This window comes from Macaca fascicularis, chromosome 13 (genome assembly GCF_037993035.2).
Source record: "Macaca fascicularis isolate 582-1 chromosome 13, T2T-MFA8v1.1".
NCBI lineage: Eukaryota > Metazoa > Chordata > Mammalia > Primates > Cercopithecidae > Macaca > Macaca fascicularis.
Genome location: NC_088387.1, coordinates 85,289,539 through 85,307,798, shown reverse-complemented (window position 1 = coordinate 85,307,798; position 18,260 = coordinate 85,289,539). Strand labels below are relative to the sequence as shown.

The window sequence follows — 18,260 nt, the reverse complement described above, 5'->3', positions numbered from 1 at the left end:
TGGACTAAAAAAACAAGAAAAAAACCATATGATTATTCTGTGACTTTTTCTCAGGCTGTGTTGATCAATAAATAATAATTTGAAGAGAAAGTACAAATACAGTATTTAAATTCAGGATTAATTTTTAAAAATATTTTAAAATATACATTAATCATAATTACTGTCATGCTGAATTTTCAGCTAATATAAATATTTGATTGATTATTTTAAGAGACAGGGTCTCACTATGTTACCCAGGCTAGAGTGCAGTAGCTATTCACTGACTCAATCATCACACACTACAGTCTCAAACTCCTGAACAGGGGCGAGGCACGGTGGCTCACGCCTGTAATCCCAGCACTTTGGGAGGCCGACACAGTTGGATCACTTGAGCCCAGGAGTTTGAGATCAGCCTGAACAATATGGCAAAACCGTGTCTCTACAAAAAGCATACAAAAAATTATCTGGGCATGGTGGCATGTGCCTGTAGTCCTAGCTACTCCGGAGGCTGAGGTGGAAGTATCACCTGAGCCTGCGAGGTCAAGGCTGCAGTGAGCTGTGATTGCGCCACTGCACTCTAACTTGAGTGACAGAGTGACAGCCTGTCTCAAAAAAAAAAAAACAAAAAAAACAAAACCCCTCCTGGGCTCAAGTGATCCTCCCACCTCAGCCTCCCAAGGGACCACCATGCTCAGCTTAAATATGTACTTTAAAATCAGTTTCCACATATAAACATTTTACGCATTTATAAACAGATAAATCAGACCTTGTGTCTAAAAGAAAGAACTGTATTTATATACCATAGGATTATACTGCAAGACTAAAAACAACCTAAATATCCAAAAGGAATAGTTTCATATCAAGTCTAAAATATAATATACATTCTTAAAATTATCATTATGAAAATCATTTTTATGATTTTAAGAACACAAAATATAATTATTATACATGATGTAAAATAATGTGTATTTTTATGCAGGTATATTCTACACCTGTATAAAAAGTACATACATGTGAGGCCAGGCATGGTGGCGCATGCCTGTAATCCCAGCACTTTGGGAGCCCAAGGTGGGCAGATCACTTGAGGTCAGGAGTTCAAAGTCAGCCTGGCCAACATGGCAAAACCCCGTCTCTACTAAAAATACAAACAAATTAGCTAGGCATGGTGGCAGGTGCCTGTAATCCCAGCTATTCAGGAGGTTAAGGCAAGATAATCGCTTGAACCCAGGAGGCAGAGGTTGCAGTGAGCCAAGATCGTGCGCACCACTGCACTCCAGCCCAGGCATACAAAAAAATAAATAAATAAAAATAAATATATATATACACACACACACATATATATATATACACACACACACATATACACACACACACGTGAACCAGGACTGAAAGGGAACAAGTTAAAATAGCAGAATATGTGACTAGACTTTTAAGTGACTTTATCTCCTTTTTCAATTATCATTAACAAATTGCTTAAATATTTATATGAGTTTCAAAGTAAACATTTACTACCAATTTATGGACTGTTAATTCCCCCAATGTTGGAATGGTATATATAGGGCCATGGGCATCAGTGGAGCCAGCAGATATTTTAAACCAGAACTTAGAGTTGGTTTTTAAGAGTATGCACCTTCTCAAGTCTTGAAGATTGAAGTTGGAATCAAACTCCCTTGAATGTAAGAAAGTTTGCATTTGGGGAAAACTATGCAGATCAAACATCTGCAAAATAAAGTTCTCTCTGATAGGAGAGTCCTTTCTAATGAATGAATTTAAAGATATACATCCAAGTGCATTTTGTGCTCCAGAGTATCTTAAATACTTACCTTCATCTGCCCTATTAATTTCATGTTCAGGAAGCCTGGAGCTGCTGGGTCTGGAAGGTGAACCCACAGATGGCTGCAATGAAGGAAGTTCATCAACATCTCTCAAATTAGCAAGCATATCTTGGAGTTTTGACCTATTGGGCCCTAGCCAAAAAAAGTGGGGGGAGGGGGAGATAAAAAAGAAAAAAGAGAATTATCCAACTGCCTCAAAATGGTATCATAAGCCTTATTTTCCATCCGTCAATATTTACCTTTAAAAATATTCCACTAGATTAATAAGTATTTTCAAGTTTTCAAATTATTGTAAAAGTTTATTATTTCTTGAAAAGAATTATACTGTTTAAATTAAGCAAATGGGATATCACTATTTACATAAAAAAGAATGCTCATGTCCAGTTAGACCATGAAAAATATTCTTTAACCACTGAATATTGCTCTAAATGCAGCCAGATACAGATAGTGAGCCTACTGTGCACTGAATTAAATAACATCCCTGTTTGTTTAAATTAAGTTGCATTAATTGCCTTACATCCTGAAGCTATGGTACCCGAGGTGAAGTCTCATGCCCTACTGATTACTTACCTGAACTTTGATTCTTCATTCTCCCACATCCCTGTTTTGACTGTTTTATATAGGATAGAGGCTGAAACAGATCTTCAGTAGTTTTTCCTGTTATAAGTTTAATTAAGAATGGGAAAATCTTACCCAAAGTCTGTTACGGTTTTTTCCTATACCAGCAAAGAATATAACTATTTTTAAGCAATTTAAACTAATGCCTAGAAATGTATTTCAAGATGGTATGATTGGAGTACATGATTTGACTGGAAATATCTCTACTAGACCACATTGAAAAGACTCAAACTTTTCCAATGAGTACGAGTTCAATTAAAAAAAAAACAACTTCATGATGGTTTATAAGTCAATGCTTTATATCAATTCAAAGCATGGCTTCAGTTCTATTTTTATCCTAAGTCTTTACTTGTTCCCAGACTGCTATTTTTATCAAGATAACATGAACTGAAGACATTAAATAAAATGTGCTAAAATGTGTAGTCCCTCTCTCTTCAATGAAAGATGTTAAAAATTTCTCCCTTACAGTGTCATTTTTCTTCACCATACTAAAAAAACCATATGCTAGATGTCTGAACACACTGTAATCTCCCGATTTAAGAAATCCAATTGCTTCTATTAGTAGGAATATTGTTCCAGTCAAATGGTGCAGTTTCAGTTAAGTGCTAAATTCCAACTACAGCAATGCCTTGGTATTTGACAAGAACTGAATAATCAATGGAAAAGTAGATGGATTGAGAATAAGTCCTGGTTACCTTTCCAACTAAAAGATCTTTTATATTTCAAGACATTCATTTTTGTAGCATAATGACCTAAAGAAATATATCAACATTAAGTTAATCTGGAAATTATTTCTCACATATGATATCCAAATTTTCCTCAAAATTGGTTTTTTGACATGACTCAAAAGCCATGACAAATCATCTCCCTATGCTTGTTAAGATTAAATTGTCTATCAGTAAGTATATTTGGCTAAAAGGTACGAAACGTGCTTATGTTTTAATATCAATCTTTCTCATTCTGATTTTAATCTATATTGAGATAGCATTAAACAACATCATCTCTCATTATGTAATGGTTGATACTACGTTTTAACATCAATAACACTGACTTTTTAATCAAATCAAGCTAAACACTTGTAAATTCTAAAATATTTTAAATAAAGGTTTAAATGCTTTTAAGTAATGTTTTAAGTTTAAAAGAATGTCCTAACAGGAATGATGGTCTTTAATAAGCTTTAGCATCACTACAGAGAGAGAAAAAGAAAAAGCACATCTTTCCAGTGTTTTGCAACGTTAAAATACATTTCTCACTAAGTTAGATTTTAATCTCACTTGATACTACCTAAATATTTCAAATAATCAAATTCCTATTGCCATAAAAGGGAGGCCCATATTATCAGTGAGGGTAGAAACACAAGGAGGTAGTTTAGCCTTGTTCCCCTAAGATGATTTAAGACTGTTTTCAGAAATGGTTTGCAAGTTTTTGTATTTCCATTTTGCATTCTTAACTAGATTCATTGCTAAATAATTTGCATAATGAAATAATTAAACATATATGATTCACAGGGCTAGAAATTTCCTTCTGGCTTTTGTTTTTGATGCGGCACATATTTTATTAAAAAGGAAAAAAGGTAATTAGTAATAATGTTATAAATAAAACTGGTCAAAAATGTTTAAATAGAAAATAAATATTTTTAGAAGTTATATATTTGACTCTGTGCCCTGTATAGCATATAGTGCTATGAGTAAATGAACTGCATGTTATGAACACATAGAACATTCAGGGGTAGAAATTAACTTTCTTTCTGTCACCAATGTCTAAAATTATAAGCAATAATTTTGGTGGATTGCCAGAGGTTCACACTAAATGAGTTATAAATTGTTACTGAAAAAACAAAAAAACAAAAAACACTGTTAATACAAGCACAGGTACTTTTAAAAACCAAATTATCACTATGTTTGAATACACAGCCCAATACTCATGAGGCTCTGGATTTATTATTGGGATACAGTATACATGATTCCATAAGTACATGTGGGTTGTTTTCTTTTAAGTTCATAATTAAATAGCTAATCATTTAATTTCAACCCCTGAGAGCAGGTGAAAAGGAAAGAGGTCAGGAGCAGAAATGAAAAAGAGTAAGTAGTTTTAGGAAAACATTGAAAAAAAACACTGGGGGATGTAAAGAGGCAAGATTTATGATTTACAGATACAATGTTTTCCACTTACTCTTCACCCCCTTTTTCCCCTTTCTCTCCTTTTTGTATTGTTCCTTGAGTTTGGTAATTACTCCCTGGTCCACATTCCAGGCTTCAGGCATGAGACACTGGTCTTCCTTTTCTAAACAGAGTGAAACAAATGAAACAGTGTTTTTCAATAAAATATTGAACACTCTGAGTCAATATGTCTGAATGACATAACAACCATTTTCTTTATAGTATCACTAACTTAAAAGAAGTCATTGTTTATTCATTATATATATATATGTCACACAAAAAAATATAATCACTAAGAATAAATTATCAGTGTGATTTCCTAGAATAGTAAGTTTCTCTTGAAAGACACACACACACACACACACACACACCCCTGGAATATTTTAGTGATTTTTAGTAAATTAAGCCCAAACAACTTCTTGGCCAGGCACGGTGGCTCATGCCTGTAATTCCAGCACTTTAGGAGGCCGAGGCAGGTGGATCACATGAGGTCAGGAGTTCGAGACCAGCCTGAGCAAATGGTGAAACAACATTTCTATTAAAAAAAAATACCAAATTAGCTGGGCATGGTACCTCATGCCTGTAATCCCAGCTACTTGGGAGGCTGAGGCAGGAGACTCTCCTGAACCCAGGAGGCAGAGGTTGCAATGAGCCCAGATTGTGCCACCATACTCCCGCCTGGGCAACAAGAGCGAAACTCTGTCTCAGAAAACAAACAAACAAAAACAGAAGTTCTCGTTTTCAGAATTCCACTAGGACTAACACAAAAAGACACCTCGTATTAATTTATGTGATGAGAGAAAATTATTATTTAGAGATTGTACAAAATAAACTCTAATGATCTTTTAAAGAATTTGATATTTTTGCCATGTGTTCATCAATAAGTGATCATTGCCAGGCACGGTGGTTCACGCCTGTAATCCCAGTACTTTGGGAGGCTGAGGTGGGCAGATCACGAGGTCAAGAGATCGAGACCATCCTGGCTAACACAGTGAAACCCCGTCTCTACTAAAAATACAAAAAATTGGCTGGGTGAGGTGGCAGGCGCCTGTAGTCGAAGCTACTCAGGAGGCTGAGGCAGGAGAATGGCGTGAACCCAGGAGGCAGGGCTTGCAGTGAGCCGAGATGGCACCACTGCACTCCAGCCTGGGCAACAGAGCGAGACTCCATCTCAAAAAAAAAGAAAAAAGAAAAAAAAAGTGATAATTTTTATTTTACAGGCTTAATACATAGCATTTGTTAAAACGTATTAATCAACCTTCATTTAAAATTTACAATTTAAGTGATGTTAAGTTTATACATTCTTAAAACAGGAAACAGCTTCTAGTAGTAAAGAAAATCAATAATCAATTGTCACTATTTCAAGAGAAGAAAATTTAAAGAATGTTATATATTTATATTTACTATAAAACAACATAAATACTATATAATGCTATGTAAATGTTAACTCAGAATGCTAGCTTGAACCCAAGACTGATATCTCCAACTGCTCATTCTACATTTCCGTTAGGAAGACTAACAGATACCTCAAAGCAAACATACAAAACCAAACACCCAACCTCTCTCCCCATCCAATCTGTTCCATCCAAAGGGTTCCCCACCTTATTTGATGACAACTCTACATGTGCACTTGCTCAGAGCAATACCCATTCTTTCCCACACCACATTAAATATATCAGGAAAAACTATTTTCTCTACCTTCACAAATTTCAGAATCTGGCTTCTCAGCACATCTACTACTTCTCTGACCACTATGATCTCTTGCTAGGATTACTGCAATAATTGCTTCCCCTCCCCCAAGTCTATTATCAACACTAGTTTTCCTGTGCAGTCTATTCTCAACGTAGCAGCCAGTGATGGTTTAAAATAAAATATCATGTCACCCTTCTTGCTCAAATCCCTCCCATGGCTCCCCATCTCACCACTGGTCTACATGGCCCAAGATAATCTGGTCATTTCTTACTACATTCTCCCTAGAATCACACTGCTGTAGCCACTCTGGCTCCCTTAAATTTCTCAGGCATGCCAGGGATGCTGCTATCTTAGGGCATTTGTGCTGGCTTTCTTCTTCCTGAACACTTCTTCCCCAGATGGCCAATCCCCTTATCATGTCTTTTATTCAGTTGTTACCTTCTCAATGGGGCTTACCATGGCCACTATATTTTATGGGTTTTTAACTTAAATATATATATACACACATATTTATTTATTTATTTATTTTTGAGGCAGGATCTCATTCTATCAAACCAGCTGGGGTGCACTGTCACAATCTCAACTCACCGCAGACTTGATCTCCTGCGCTCAAGCAATCCTTCCACCTCTGCCCCGCAAGTAGCTGGGACAACAGGTGTGTACCACCATGCCCAGCTAATTTTTAAAAAATTTTTTGTAGAGATGAAGTATCGCTACATTGCCCAGGCTGGTCTCAAACTCCTGGGCTCAAGCAATCTTCCCACCTCAGCCTCCCAAAGTGCTGGGATTACAGGCATGAGCCACCGCACCCAGCTAACCACTCTATTTTGAATTGTAAACTGCTCTCTCTACCCTACACTGACCCGAGCTCTCTCTATCTCCCTTACTCTGTACTTTTTCTACTTTCCATAGCATTTATCACCTTCTGACATACTATATCCTCTTAGTGGAATGTAAGCACCAGAAGAATAAGGATCTTCACCTAGAAAACCTGGCAAATAGAAAGCACTTGATCAGTATTTGTTGAATGAATGATCGGAGTAAACCGAAGTGAATAATAATAAACAGAAATCTGTTTTTAACAATTTGAGTTTCAATCCAGTTTAGATAACTGTTTCCTGGGCCTCTGAATATAATACTATTAAAAATCACTTTAAACAACACTTTTATACACTTAACTATAATCTATCTTTATCTTCCCAGAAAGACGTAACAATTAAAAATGTTAATTTTCATCAATCAAGTCTTAATAATAAATTAAACTAGATGGCTTTTGGGTCCCCAGAATGTCTTCAGGTTTTTGAAGTTAAAATGTAGCCTTATAATCTTACTAGATTCATAAGAACAATAATAATCATGGAAGATGTACGGTAAAATCTTTTTGCTTGCAAGAATCTAACCAGATACTGAACCTAAGCATATTCCTTTTTTATTTTGGTAGAGCAGGGAGGGAGTACAGTAGGAGAGAGATGGAGCGAACCCTTAAAATGGTTTAAATGTTCACTCAATTAGACAAGTTTTGCAATCTAGTTTTGTTAATTTGTTAGAAGTGAACCCTTCGAATCTGAATTATAAAATTCTAAAACACACAAGTCAAACGACTGGTAAAGAAACCTCCAGTAAACTGAAACATTCCATTTACTCATGCTCACTAACAGAACTATTCAGCACACTACTAAAGAATGAGAAAACTCAATTGTGAGAACAGTCATGCATGTGACTCATATAGTAGGCTAAGTAAAATGTACACACATGTATCATATAATACACTGAGCTATGACTCATACATTAAAGTAAAGGAAGTTACACAAGGAACAGTGCAGCTGTCCTTGGGAAAAACCAACCTCCGGTACCCTTGCGATATGATTCACAATTAAAATGACCAACTATACCTATGCAGATGTGTGATACCTCAGAGAAAGACCTCATTGCAGCACGGCAGATGCAGCTATGTAGGTGGACTTGCCTAAAATATGAGTAACTTGATACACAAGCTCAGTAAGGAATAAGACAGAATAGAGGCCTGTTTCACTTTAACTTCCCTTTGGTTTCCAGACCTCTTTTCTTGAAAGAAAAGCCAGTCACTAGATAGCCACTGTATTCTTCAATGACTAAATAAGTATCTTAGATAATTTCTTCAATTATTTGCTACAAAAAAAGGAAAAGAAATGCCATTGGTACCATGACACAGTCCCTGAAGGTAATGGAAAATTTACATGGTTTAAGGAAAAGTAAAGGCATATGAAAAATTTATTGTGTGCTATGGTTATAAAGTTACTATTGTCAATATTATCGCTGCACAAGAAAACTTTTTTTTTTTTTTTTTTTTGAGACAGAGTCTCACTCTGTTGCCCAGGCTGGAGTGCAATGGTGCAATCTCGGCTCATTGCAACCTCTGCCTCCCAGGTTCAAGTGATTTTCCTGCCTCAGCCTCCCAAGTAGCTGGGATTCCAGGCACCCGCCACCATGCCCAACTAATTTTTGTATTTTTAGTAGAGACGGTGTTTCACCAGGTTGGCCAGGCTGGTCTCGAACTCCTGACCTTAGGTGATCCACCCGCCTTGGCCTCCCACAGCGCTGGGATTACAGGTGTGAACCACTGTGCCCGGCCCAGAAAACTATTTTTTAATGATTCTGGGGCAAATGAACCTACCAATCATCCTAGAAAGTAATTTTCAACTGAATCCAAAGGGCAAGAAGAAGTCAGCTGGACTTACAAATACAATCAGTTTCTTGCTCTCATAGGAAGCTCCAATATAAAAGCAAAATAATACACTACAAGTGACTATCCCTTACCCGAAATGCTTGGGACTGGAAGTATTTCGGATTTCAAATTATTTTGGATTTTGGAATATTTGTATTATACTGGTTCAGCACCCCCTAATCCAAAAATCCCAAATCCAAAATGCTCCAATGCATATTTTCTTTAAGTATCATGTCAGTGTTCAACAAGTTTCAGAATTTGGAGCATTTCAGGTTTCAAATTTCACATCAGGGATAGACAGTCAACCTTACTTAAGTAACTTACTTAACACCTCAACAAAAAGAGTCATTAAAAGATTCAACAAATGGGCCAGGCCTGGTGGCTCATGCTTGTAATCCCTGGCTTTGGGAGGCCGAGGCGGGCAGATCACTTGAGGTCAGGAGTTCGAGACCAGCCTGACCAACACAGTGAAACACCGTCTCCACTAAAATACAAAAAATACCCAGGCGTGGTGGCAGGCACCTGTAATCCCAGCTACTCCAGAGGCTGAGGCAGGGGAACTGCTTGAACCCAGGAGGCAGAGATTGCAGTGAGCCAAGATCGTGCCACTGCACTCTAGCCTGGGCGACAGAGTGAGACTCTGTCAAAAAAAAAAAAAACCAAACAAACCCAAAAAAAAAAGATTCAACAAATGCCCTTATTATAATGGTTTGTGATAACTAAGGGGGGAGGGGTTGAAGTCTACCCTGAATGCAAGGCAGAAAAATTAGCAACATAAGAAAATATCTCTTCTAGACCTTGTGCTACTGGGATTGTTCAATATTTACAGAGGAAGAACATCTCCTTGAGGCAAACACAAATCAATTTTATTGTATAATGTCTCAGATGGAAAAAAGGTTACAAAAAATCTATTTTAGTTTGTTAAAAACATTAGGAAACCTTTTCCTTGAACTTACCTAACAGAGTTTTCTTATGAGTCACTACATATAAAAACCAAGCAATTGTGAAGGAGGAACAATTTCAACAAAATTTTTAAATGAATGAGAGAAGGAAAAGATATCTTACTTTTTTTCATTTTGGCTTTAGAATTCTTTCATTTTTCCTTCAGAGACGAAATATACCAAAAAAACAGGGATTTAATTAGTATTTCTAATGTGTATAACTAAAAATGTAAAAAAAAGTTCTTCATTTTAAGCAAAACATACTAAGTAACACTTGGACAGAAGTAATACTTATATTCCAGTCTTATAGCCTGTGTTCTAGTTCTTAAAGGTATATTAGAATCTGTATTTATCCCAAGTAAATTAACATAGACAGAAAACCAAATACTCACTTACAATTCGGAGCTAAACAGTAGGTACTCATGGACATAAAGAAAGCAACAAAGACACTGGGGACTACTAGACGCGGGAGGCAGGAAGGGTAGTAAAGGCTGAAAAACCAACTGGTAAGTAAGGGTACTATGCTCAGTCCATGGATCAGTACATATCATTCATATCCTAAACTGCATCATCACACAATATAACTAACTGTATCATCACACAATATAACCAAGTAACAAACCTGCAAATGTACTCCCAAAACTAAAATAAAAGTTGAAAAAGAAAAAAACAAAAAACCAAAAAAATACTATTTATAAACAGGGTAATCTTTATAATTTGGGACTTATATCTTTTTTTATTGAGGAGACCACTCGATATTGAAAAGATAACAATTGGCTGCAAATTATTTACATATATGGGAAACTGAAATCAAATCTTCAGTTATTCATGCAACATGAAGAAATGATTTTAAAATTCACATGGAGAATTCAAGTTCAAACATCATGAAAGGTTGGACCCAAACCAACAGATCCCTATCCTCTTCTGGGAAGAACATAATATAAAACTTAACTTTAAAAAAGTAAATACGGGCCGGGCGCGGTGGCTCAAGCCTGTAATCCCAGCACTTTGGGAGGCCGAGACGGGCGGATCACAAGGTCAGGAGATCGAGACCATCCTGGCTAACACGGCGAAACCCCGTCTCTACTAAAAACACAAAAAATTAGCCGGGCGAGGTGGCGGCGCCTGTGGTCCCAGCTACTCGGGAGGCTGAGGCAGGAGAATGGCGGGAACCCGGGAGGCGGAGCTTGCAGTGAGCTGAGATCTGGCCACTGCACTCCAGCCTGGGCGACAGAGCGAGACTCCGTCTCAAAAAAAAAAAAAAAAAAAAAAAAAAGTAAATACAAGGCTGGGAGCAGTGGCTCATGCTTGTAATCCCAGCACCTTGGAAGGCTGAAGCGGGCACATCACCTGACGTCAGGAATTTCAAGACCAGCCTGGCCAACATGGTGAAACCCTGCTTCTACTAAAAATACAAAAATTAGCCGGGCGTGGTGGCGCACACCTGTAGTCCCAGCTACTCAGGAGGCTGAGGCATGAGAATTGCTTGAACTCGGGAGGTGGAAGTTGCCGTAAGCTGGGATCATGCCACTGCACTCCAGCCTGGGTGACAGAGTGAGACTTGGTATCAGAGAAAAAAAAAAAGTAAACACACTGCTGAGCTTAGAAAGAAAAACAATGAAAAATGTCAGGTGCCAGTAATAAAGCATAAACATAGCCAGACCCTGCTGCTGCAACTCAGTAGGATATCTGTCCTGGCTATAAGCCTTAATGCCTGTATAAAAAGTCAATATACAACTCTAAGTAAGATTTCTTTACATATGTTACAGACAATTAAAAATATAATTTCAATATAGCACTGCTTTGAATAGCAAAACAACTGAGAGTACTTTTAATGATCTATGCACAAAATTTTTACAGGAAAAATTAAACAACTTTTTTTTTTTGAGACAGAGTCTCGCTCTCGCGCCCAGGCTGGAGTGCAGTGGTGCGCAACCTCCACTCACTGCAACCTCCACCTCCCAGGTTCAAGCGATTCTCCTGCCTCAGCTTCCCGAGTAGCTGGGACTACAGGCGTGTGCCACAACGCTCGGCTAATTTTTTTGTATTTTTAGTAGAAATGGGTTTAACCATGTTAGCCAGGATGGTCTCGATCTCCTGACCTCGTGATCTGCCCACCTTGGCCTCCCGCAGTGCTGGGATTACAGGCGTGAGCCACTGCACCTGGCCAACAACTTTTTTAAGGTCATAAAAATGAATAAATATCCTATGGTGAAGAACAGTAAAATAGAAAAGAAAAAATATCTATTTAATATAGCTGTTTAAATAAAAGTAGATGAAAAGTTCATAATGTGGTATATCTACATCTAAATAATAAATTCTATAAAACAATTTTATATCATGTTTGGAGCTACTTTTATCTTTATGGATGAAATATTAACTTAAAGGAACATCTATTTCAAATAAAAAAACATGGGTTCATCTTTTAAGAAAACTTAGTGGAAGTTTTTATATAAAGATAAACGAAAAATAATATCAAAATGATACATTACATTCTTACAACAAATAAATACTTGCCCAAATATTAAGCCATTAAGGTCTTTTCAATCTAGCAAATGTTCTTAAATTTCAGTGGGTGAAAAGCAACACAAACCATAAATCTTATCCTAAATATCTTCATGAAAATTTAAATATAAACTTAAGAGTATTTGAATGTTTGCGGATCACGAGGTCAGGAGTCTGAGACCAGCCTGGCAAACACAGTGAAACCCCGTCTCTAATAAAACTACAAAAAATTAGCTGGGGGTGGTGGCGGGCACCTGTAATCCCAGATGCTTGGGAGGCTGAGGTAGGAGAATTGCTTGAACCCTGGAAGCGGAGGTTGCAGTGAGCTGAGATCGCACCACTGCACTCCAGCCCAGGAAACAGTGTGAGACTCTGTTTCAAAACAAACCAACCAACCAATCACCCAGAAAACATTTGGCTGGGCACAGTGGCTCAACCTGTAATCCTAGCATTTTGGGAGGCTGAGGTAGGAAGATCACTTGAGCCCAGGAGTTAGAGACTAGCCTAGGCAATATAGTGAAACCCATCTCTATTTTTTTATTAATAAATAAGTAAATAAATAAAAGCAATATTCATCGATAGTATCATTTAGTGTAATTTTCTCTTTTAGTTAAAATTCTCAAATATGGGCAAAAATATGTCATTCATTCATTCATTCATTCATTCATTCATTCTGAAATGGGGTCTCACTATAACTCCCAGGCTGGTCTGGAACTCCTGGATTCAAGTTATCCTCCTGCTTCAGACTCGGGAGTCGCTGAGATTACAAGTATGAGCCACCGCGCCCAGTCTTATTTAAATTTAACATAAGTTGGAAAACTTTAATGTCAAAATTCCAACTCTTGGCCGGGCACAGTGGCTCACGCCTGTAATCCCAGTACTTTTGGGAGGCTGAGGCGGGAGGATCATCCAAGTTCAGGAGTTCAAGATCATCCTGGCCAAGGAGGCAAAGCCCAGTCTCTACTAAAAGTAAAAAAATTAGCTGGGCTTGGTGGTGCACACCTGTAGTACCAGCTACTCGGGAGGCTGAGGCAGGAGAATCACTTGAACCTGGGAGGCAGAGGTTGCTGGGAGCCCAGAACGTGCCACTATACTCCAAACTGGGCAACAGAGCAAGACTCCGTCTCAAAAAAACAAAAAAAATCCCGGCCGGGTGCGGTGGCTCACGTCTGTAATCCCAGCACTTTGGGAGGCCGAGGCGGGCGGATCACAAGGTCAGGAGATCGAGACCACGGTGAAACCCCGTCTCTACTAAAAATACAAAAAATTAGCCGGGCGCGGTTGTGGGCGCCTGTAGTCCCAGCTACTCGGGAGGCTGAGGCAGGAGAATGGCGTGAACCCGGGAGGCGGAGCTTGCAGTGAGCCGAGATCGTGCCACTGCACTCCAGCCTGGGCGACAGAGCGAGACTCCGTCTCAAAAAAAAAAAAAAAAAAAAAAAAAAATCCAACCATCTTCTCATTAATACTTTAGCATGTCTTAACTAAGTCTTCTATACAATCACATCTCTATGCCATTAATTTGTATTGAAATAAATATAATTTGACATTTAGCAAATCAATACATTCTAAAATCTCATTGTGAGGTGTCAGAAAATTGCAAACAACTTTTTGCAGACTCAAAACCAAAGACTCTTGTAAACTATTTCAAAACAGGGAAATGGAAATAAGGTAACCTTCTGTATGTTTGCCTCTCACCTTTCCCCTATGCCAAAGCACAATCCTGAAAAAGTAAATTACAATACCAAATTATAGCACGTAATCCTATTTCCTCTGTATAAGGACTCTAACTTCTCAGTGGCAGAAAAACGTAAGAAAAATTTTTCAGCCAAACATTAAAGAATGCTAAATAATGTTTAATTTCAAAATGTGTTAAATACAAATTAATTATTTTTCAAAAGGTTTAGTAAATTATTGCTGTCATGAACTGTCATGAACTGTGAAAGATTACTACGTTAGTCATATTTACCTTGTGGATATGTGAATACTACAGAAGTTACCTACCTATAAATGCAAAATATGCTCTACACTTTAAAAACAGAGAGACCGGGCTGGGCACAGTGGCTCACGCCTCTAATCCCAGCACTTTGGGAGGCCAAGGCAGGTGGATCATGAGGTCAGGAGATCGAGATCGAGGCTAACACGGTGAAACCCCGTCTCTACTAAAAATACAAAAAATTAGCTGGGCGTGGTGGCAGGCGCCTGTAGTCCCAGCTACTGGGGAGGTTGAGGCAGAAGAATGGTGTGAACCCAGCAGGCAGAGCTTACAGTGAGCCGAGACCGTGCCACTGCACTCCAGCCTGGGAGACAGCGAGACTCCGTCTCAAAAATAAACAAACAAACAGAAACCGGCTGGGTGCGGTGGCTCACACCTGTAATCCCAGCACTTTGGGAGGCTGAGGTGGGTGGATCACCGGAGATCAGGAGTTTGAGAACAGCCTGGCCAAAATGGCGAAACCCCATCTCTACTAAAAATACAAAAATTTGCCAGGCATGGTGGCAGGCGCCCATAATCCCAGCTACTAGGGAGGCTGAAGCCGCCCCAGGAGGCAGAGGTTGCAGTGAGCCGAGATAGTGCCATTGCACTCCAGCCTAGGCAACAAAAGCAGAACTCCACCTCAAAAAGAAATTTAAAAACAGAGAAATCAATTATCCATTCCTTTTCCTCAAAGAAGCAAAAAATTTCCTAGTCCTCCCTTAACAGGTCTTAATGTAATCTAATTTGTAGATTTGTCAATTAAAGAGCAGGAGACCAACAGTTAATGTGCCAGAATAGCCAAACAGAAAGAAAGATTTAGTCACTTACTTTTCCCCAACATATTTAGTTTTTTTGAAAACTAGTTTCCTAAACCCTTCATAAGAAAAATGTGTGCTCTTGTTTTAAGTGAAATGTATACGACACATAGTAAAAACACAACTTCAAAAACGAAGATGAAATATCCTTAAAATTTCGCTTTAGGGTTGAAAGAAAACCTTGAAAGTAGGAAGTTATATTAGGTCATCAGCAGAACTATACGGTGTAGCAGACAAAAAATTACAAGTGTGAAAATAACTTTATCCTTTTCTTTATGACACAGGATCTTACTCCGTCACTCAGGCTGGCGTAGCTTGATCATGGCTCACTTCAACCTCCTCAGGCTCAAATGATCCTTGCACCTTGGCATCCCAAGCAGCTGGGACTACAGGCACACGCCACCATGCCCAGTTAATTTTTGTATTTTTTTGTAGAGATAGGGTTTTGCCATGTTGCCCAGCCTGGTCTCGAACGTCTTGACTCAAGCAATCCTCCCACCTTGGCCTCCCAAAGTCCTGGGATCACAGGTCTGAGCCACCCAGCCAACTTTATCAATTTTTTTAAACAATAAAACATTCAAAGTTTAAAGTTCAACATAGTTAAGTTGGTCCCAAAGAAAAGCTCCAAGGAGGCTGAGAGTGGTGGCTCACATCTATAATTCCAGCATTTTCGGAGACCAAGGCAGGAGGATCACTTAAACCCATTTTGAGACCAGCTTGGGTGACATGGCAAGACCTTGTCTCTACTAAAAACCAAAAACAGTTGCCAGGCGTAATGGTGCACACCTGTGATCATTGAGCCCAGGAGGTTGAAGCTGTAGTTTGTTGTATTCAAGCCACTACGCTCCAGTCTGGGCATCAGAGTGACACTTTGTCTCAAAAAAAAGAAAAGCTCCAAGGAAAATGAAGTACACAGAGTGTAAACTAATTAAGTAATGAAATTCTTCAATCTCAAGAGAAAATTTCTCTCAATTTCAATCTCTGTCTCTCTCTCTCTCTCTCTCACACAAATATACATACATCTGATGAAATGAATCACTTTTGTTTTGAAGGATTTATCATAATCCTACCTTAAGTCGATTCAATGACTTTCTTCAGAAAGTGTGCCACTGGGCCAGGCACACTGGCTTATGCCTGCAATCCTAGCACTTTGGGAGGTTGAGGCAGGTGGATCACCCTGAGGTCAGGAGTTCAAGACCAGCCTGGCCAACATGGCAAAACCCCGTCTCTACTAAAAATACAAAAATTAGCTGGGCATGGTCATGGGTGCCCATAATCCCAACTACTTGGGAGGCTGAGGTAGAAGAACAGATTGAACCTGGGAGGCGGAGGCTGCAGTGAGCCGAGATCACCCCACTGTACTCTAGCCTGGGTAACAGAGCTAGACTCCATCTCAAAAACAAAAAGTGTACCTTTGTTCTATTAAATAACTTGATAGTGATAACATCTCCATACTAGAATGATCTATACTGTGGAAGTTTCCCCAAAATACTTGTTTTAACTCTTATTAGATGTTTAAAATATTCGATTTTTTTAGAACATTTTGAGAAGAAAACTTCTATGCCTTGTACAAACTGTCAAATCTTAAACTACAATGAATGACTGACTACACTTTTCTAACTTATACTCCTTTTTGCATGTAAGATGTCAGAAATGAGATCTCCAAAAATCCTCTAAAGTCTCATAATCAATTTCCACAAAAATCTAGATTTGCAAGTTCTACTGTCTAAACAGAAAACAGAATATTCTATTTAGTAATTCAAATTCTTTTTATACTGTATTTTTTTCTTTTTAAATGAGGTAGTTATACAATGTTCTTTAAACATACACACACAAACACCCTGGATAAAGGGTGCTAGTAGTAACAAGTTCACAGAATGTTCAATATTTCAACATTATAGTTAAGATATTGCCCTCCTGGTAAAATATAAATTTCTTTTATTTACTTAACATCTCTGGTTGGATCCAGTATGCTTCCTTACCCCAGTCTGTTCCATCGCCTGCACTTCTAGATTCATTGTCTCCTTCCTCTGATGTAACCAAGAAGTCAAACTCCTTTAGAGCTTCTTTTGTATCTCGATCTTCACTGCTGTCAGACAATGCTTTTTTCCTAACAATCTGATGAAAAAACATGCTAAATTAAATAAGAGATAGCTTCCCTTCACCACTGAATAAGAAAATTCAATTATTTTCTTCAGAAAGTGTACCTCTGTTGTGTTAAATAACTGTACGATCTAACTCAGTGAAAATCACATAGTTTTAAAAAAGATGTATATTATAAATTTTAAAGCAGTAATTTAGACTTTGTTCAACGGTATTACGGCTTGTTTTAAGTAAACCAATGGAACCACATGCTGAAATATAAGACATGTATTGAAACAGCAGCTAGTTGATTTACAAGGTACTCTGTTAGGTTCCCATAATTATTTCTACTGTCCCAACCTTGCATCAGTTTTCTCTAGTAGCTCTCCACGTATTTAATTTTTTCCCTAAAATGTTGATTTTTCAGAGTGCATCTAACTTAGATTTAACACCAAATTGGTAAAGGCTGTTATGTTTCATTTTTCTATATTTAGAAATAACTCTGGAATCATAAATCCAGTTGAAGGGCTAAAACTTAAGCTTAATATATGCAGAGGCAATTTTTGAGATCTACATGCCTAAGCTCTTTATGAATTATCTCCTTCTCAATCACCTTTACCAACATGGGCATAAAGAAATTAGGATGCTAGGTTTGCATTTTCTTTGAATAAAATTTCAATATCTCAGTTTCTCTAGACTTCAGCTTCTTCACTTCATGCAAAACAGAAATAGCATGATATGATCAAATGTTATCGCTGGACTATTATGAGTGGCTTAAAAATATAAAAGTTTTACAGACAGACCAACAGGATAGACTAGAGAGTTCAGAAGTAGACCCCAAGACATGACAAACACGTAACTTGTATGGCCCTGTTCCCATGCTGATAACTGGTATCATTCATCAATCACAGCATTCATCATCAAAGACAAGATACAGCCTCAGAAATCCTCACAG

General features: G+C 38.1%; 1 protein-coding gene across 3 annotated transcripts in view; it reads right to left on the bottom strand.

The window, feature by feature from the left end:
• Positions 1–18,260, bottom strand: part of STRN (striatin) — a 123,287-nt gene that overhangs the window by 34,210 nt on the left and 70,817 nt on the right. For 2 of the 3 annotated variants that reach the window (XM_065527185.2, XM_065527186.2), the window contains 3 exons: positions 17,206–17,341; positions 4,605–4,715; positions 1,803–1,946 (listed from right to left, as the gene is read on the bottom strand). In XM_065527185.2, the coding sequence (XP_065383257.1) occupies positions 1,803–1,946; positions 4,605–4,715; positions 17,206–17,341 (391 nt within the window). Of the gene's footprint in view, positions 1–1,802; positions 1,947–2,384; positions 2,472–4,604; positions 4,716–17,205; positions 17,342–18,260 lie in introns of all 3 variants that reach the window. The other variant, XM_065527184.2, reaches the window with a different exon arrangement.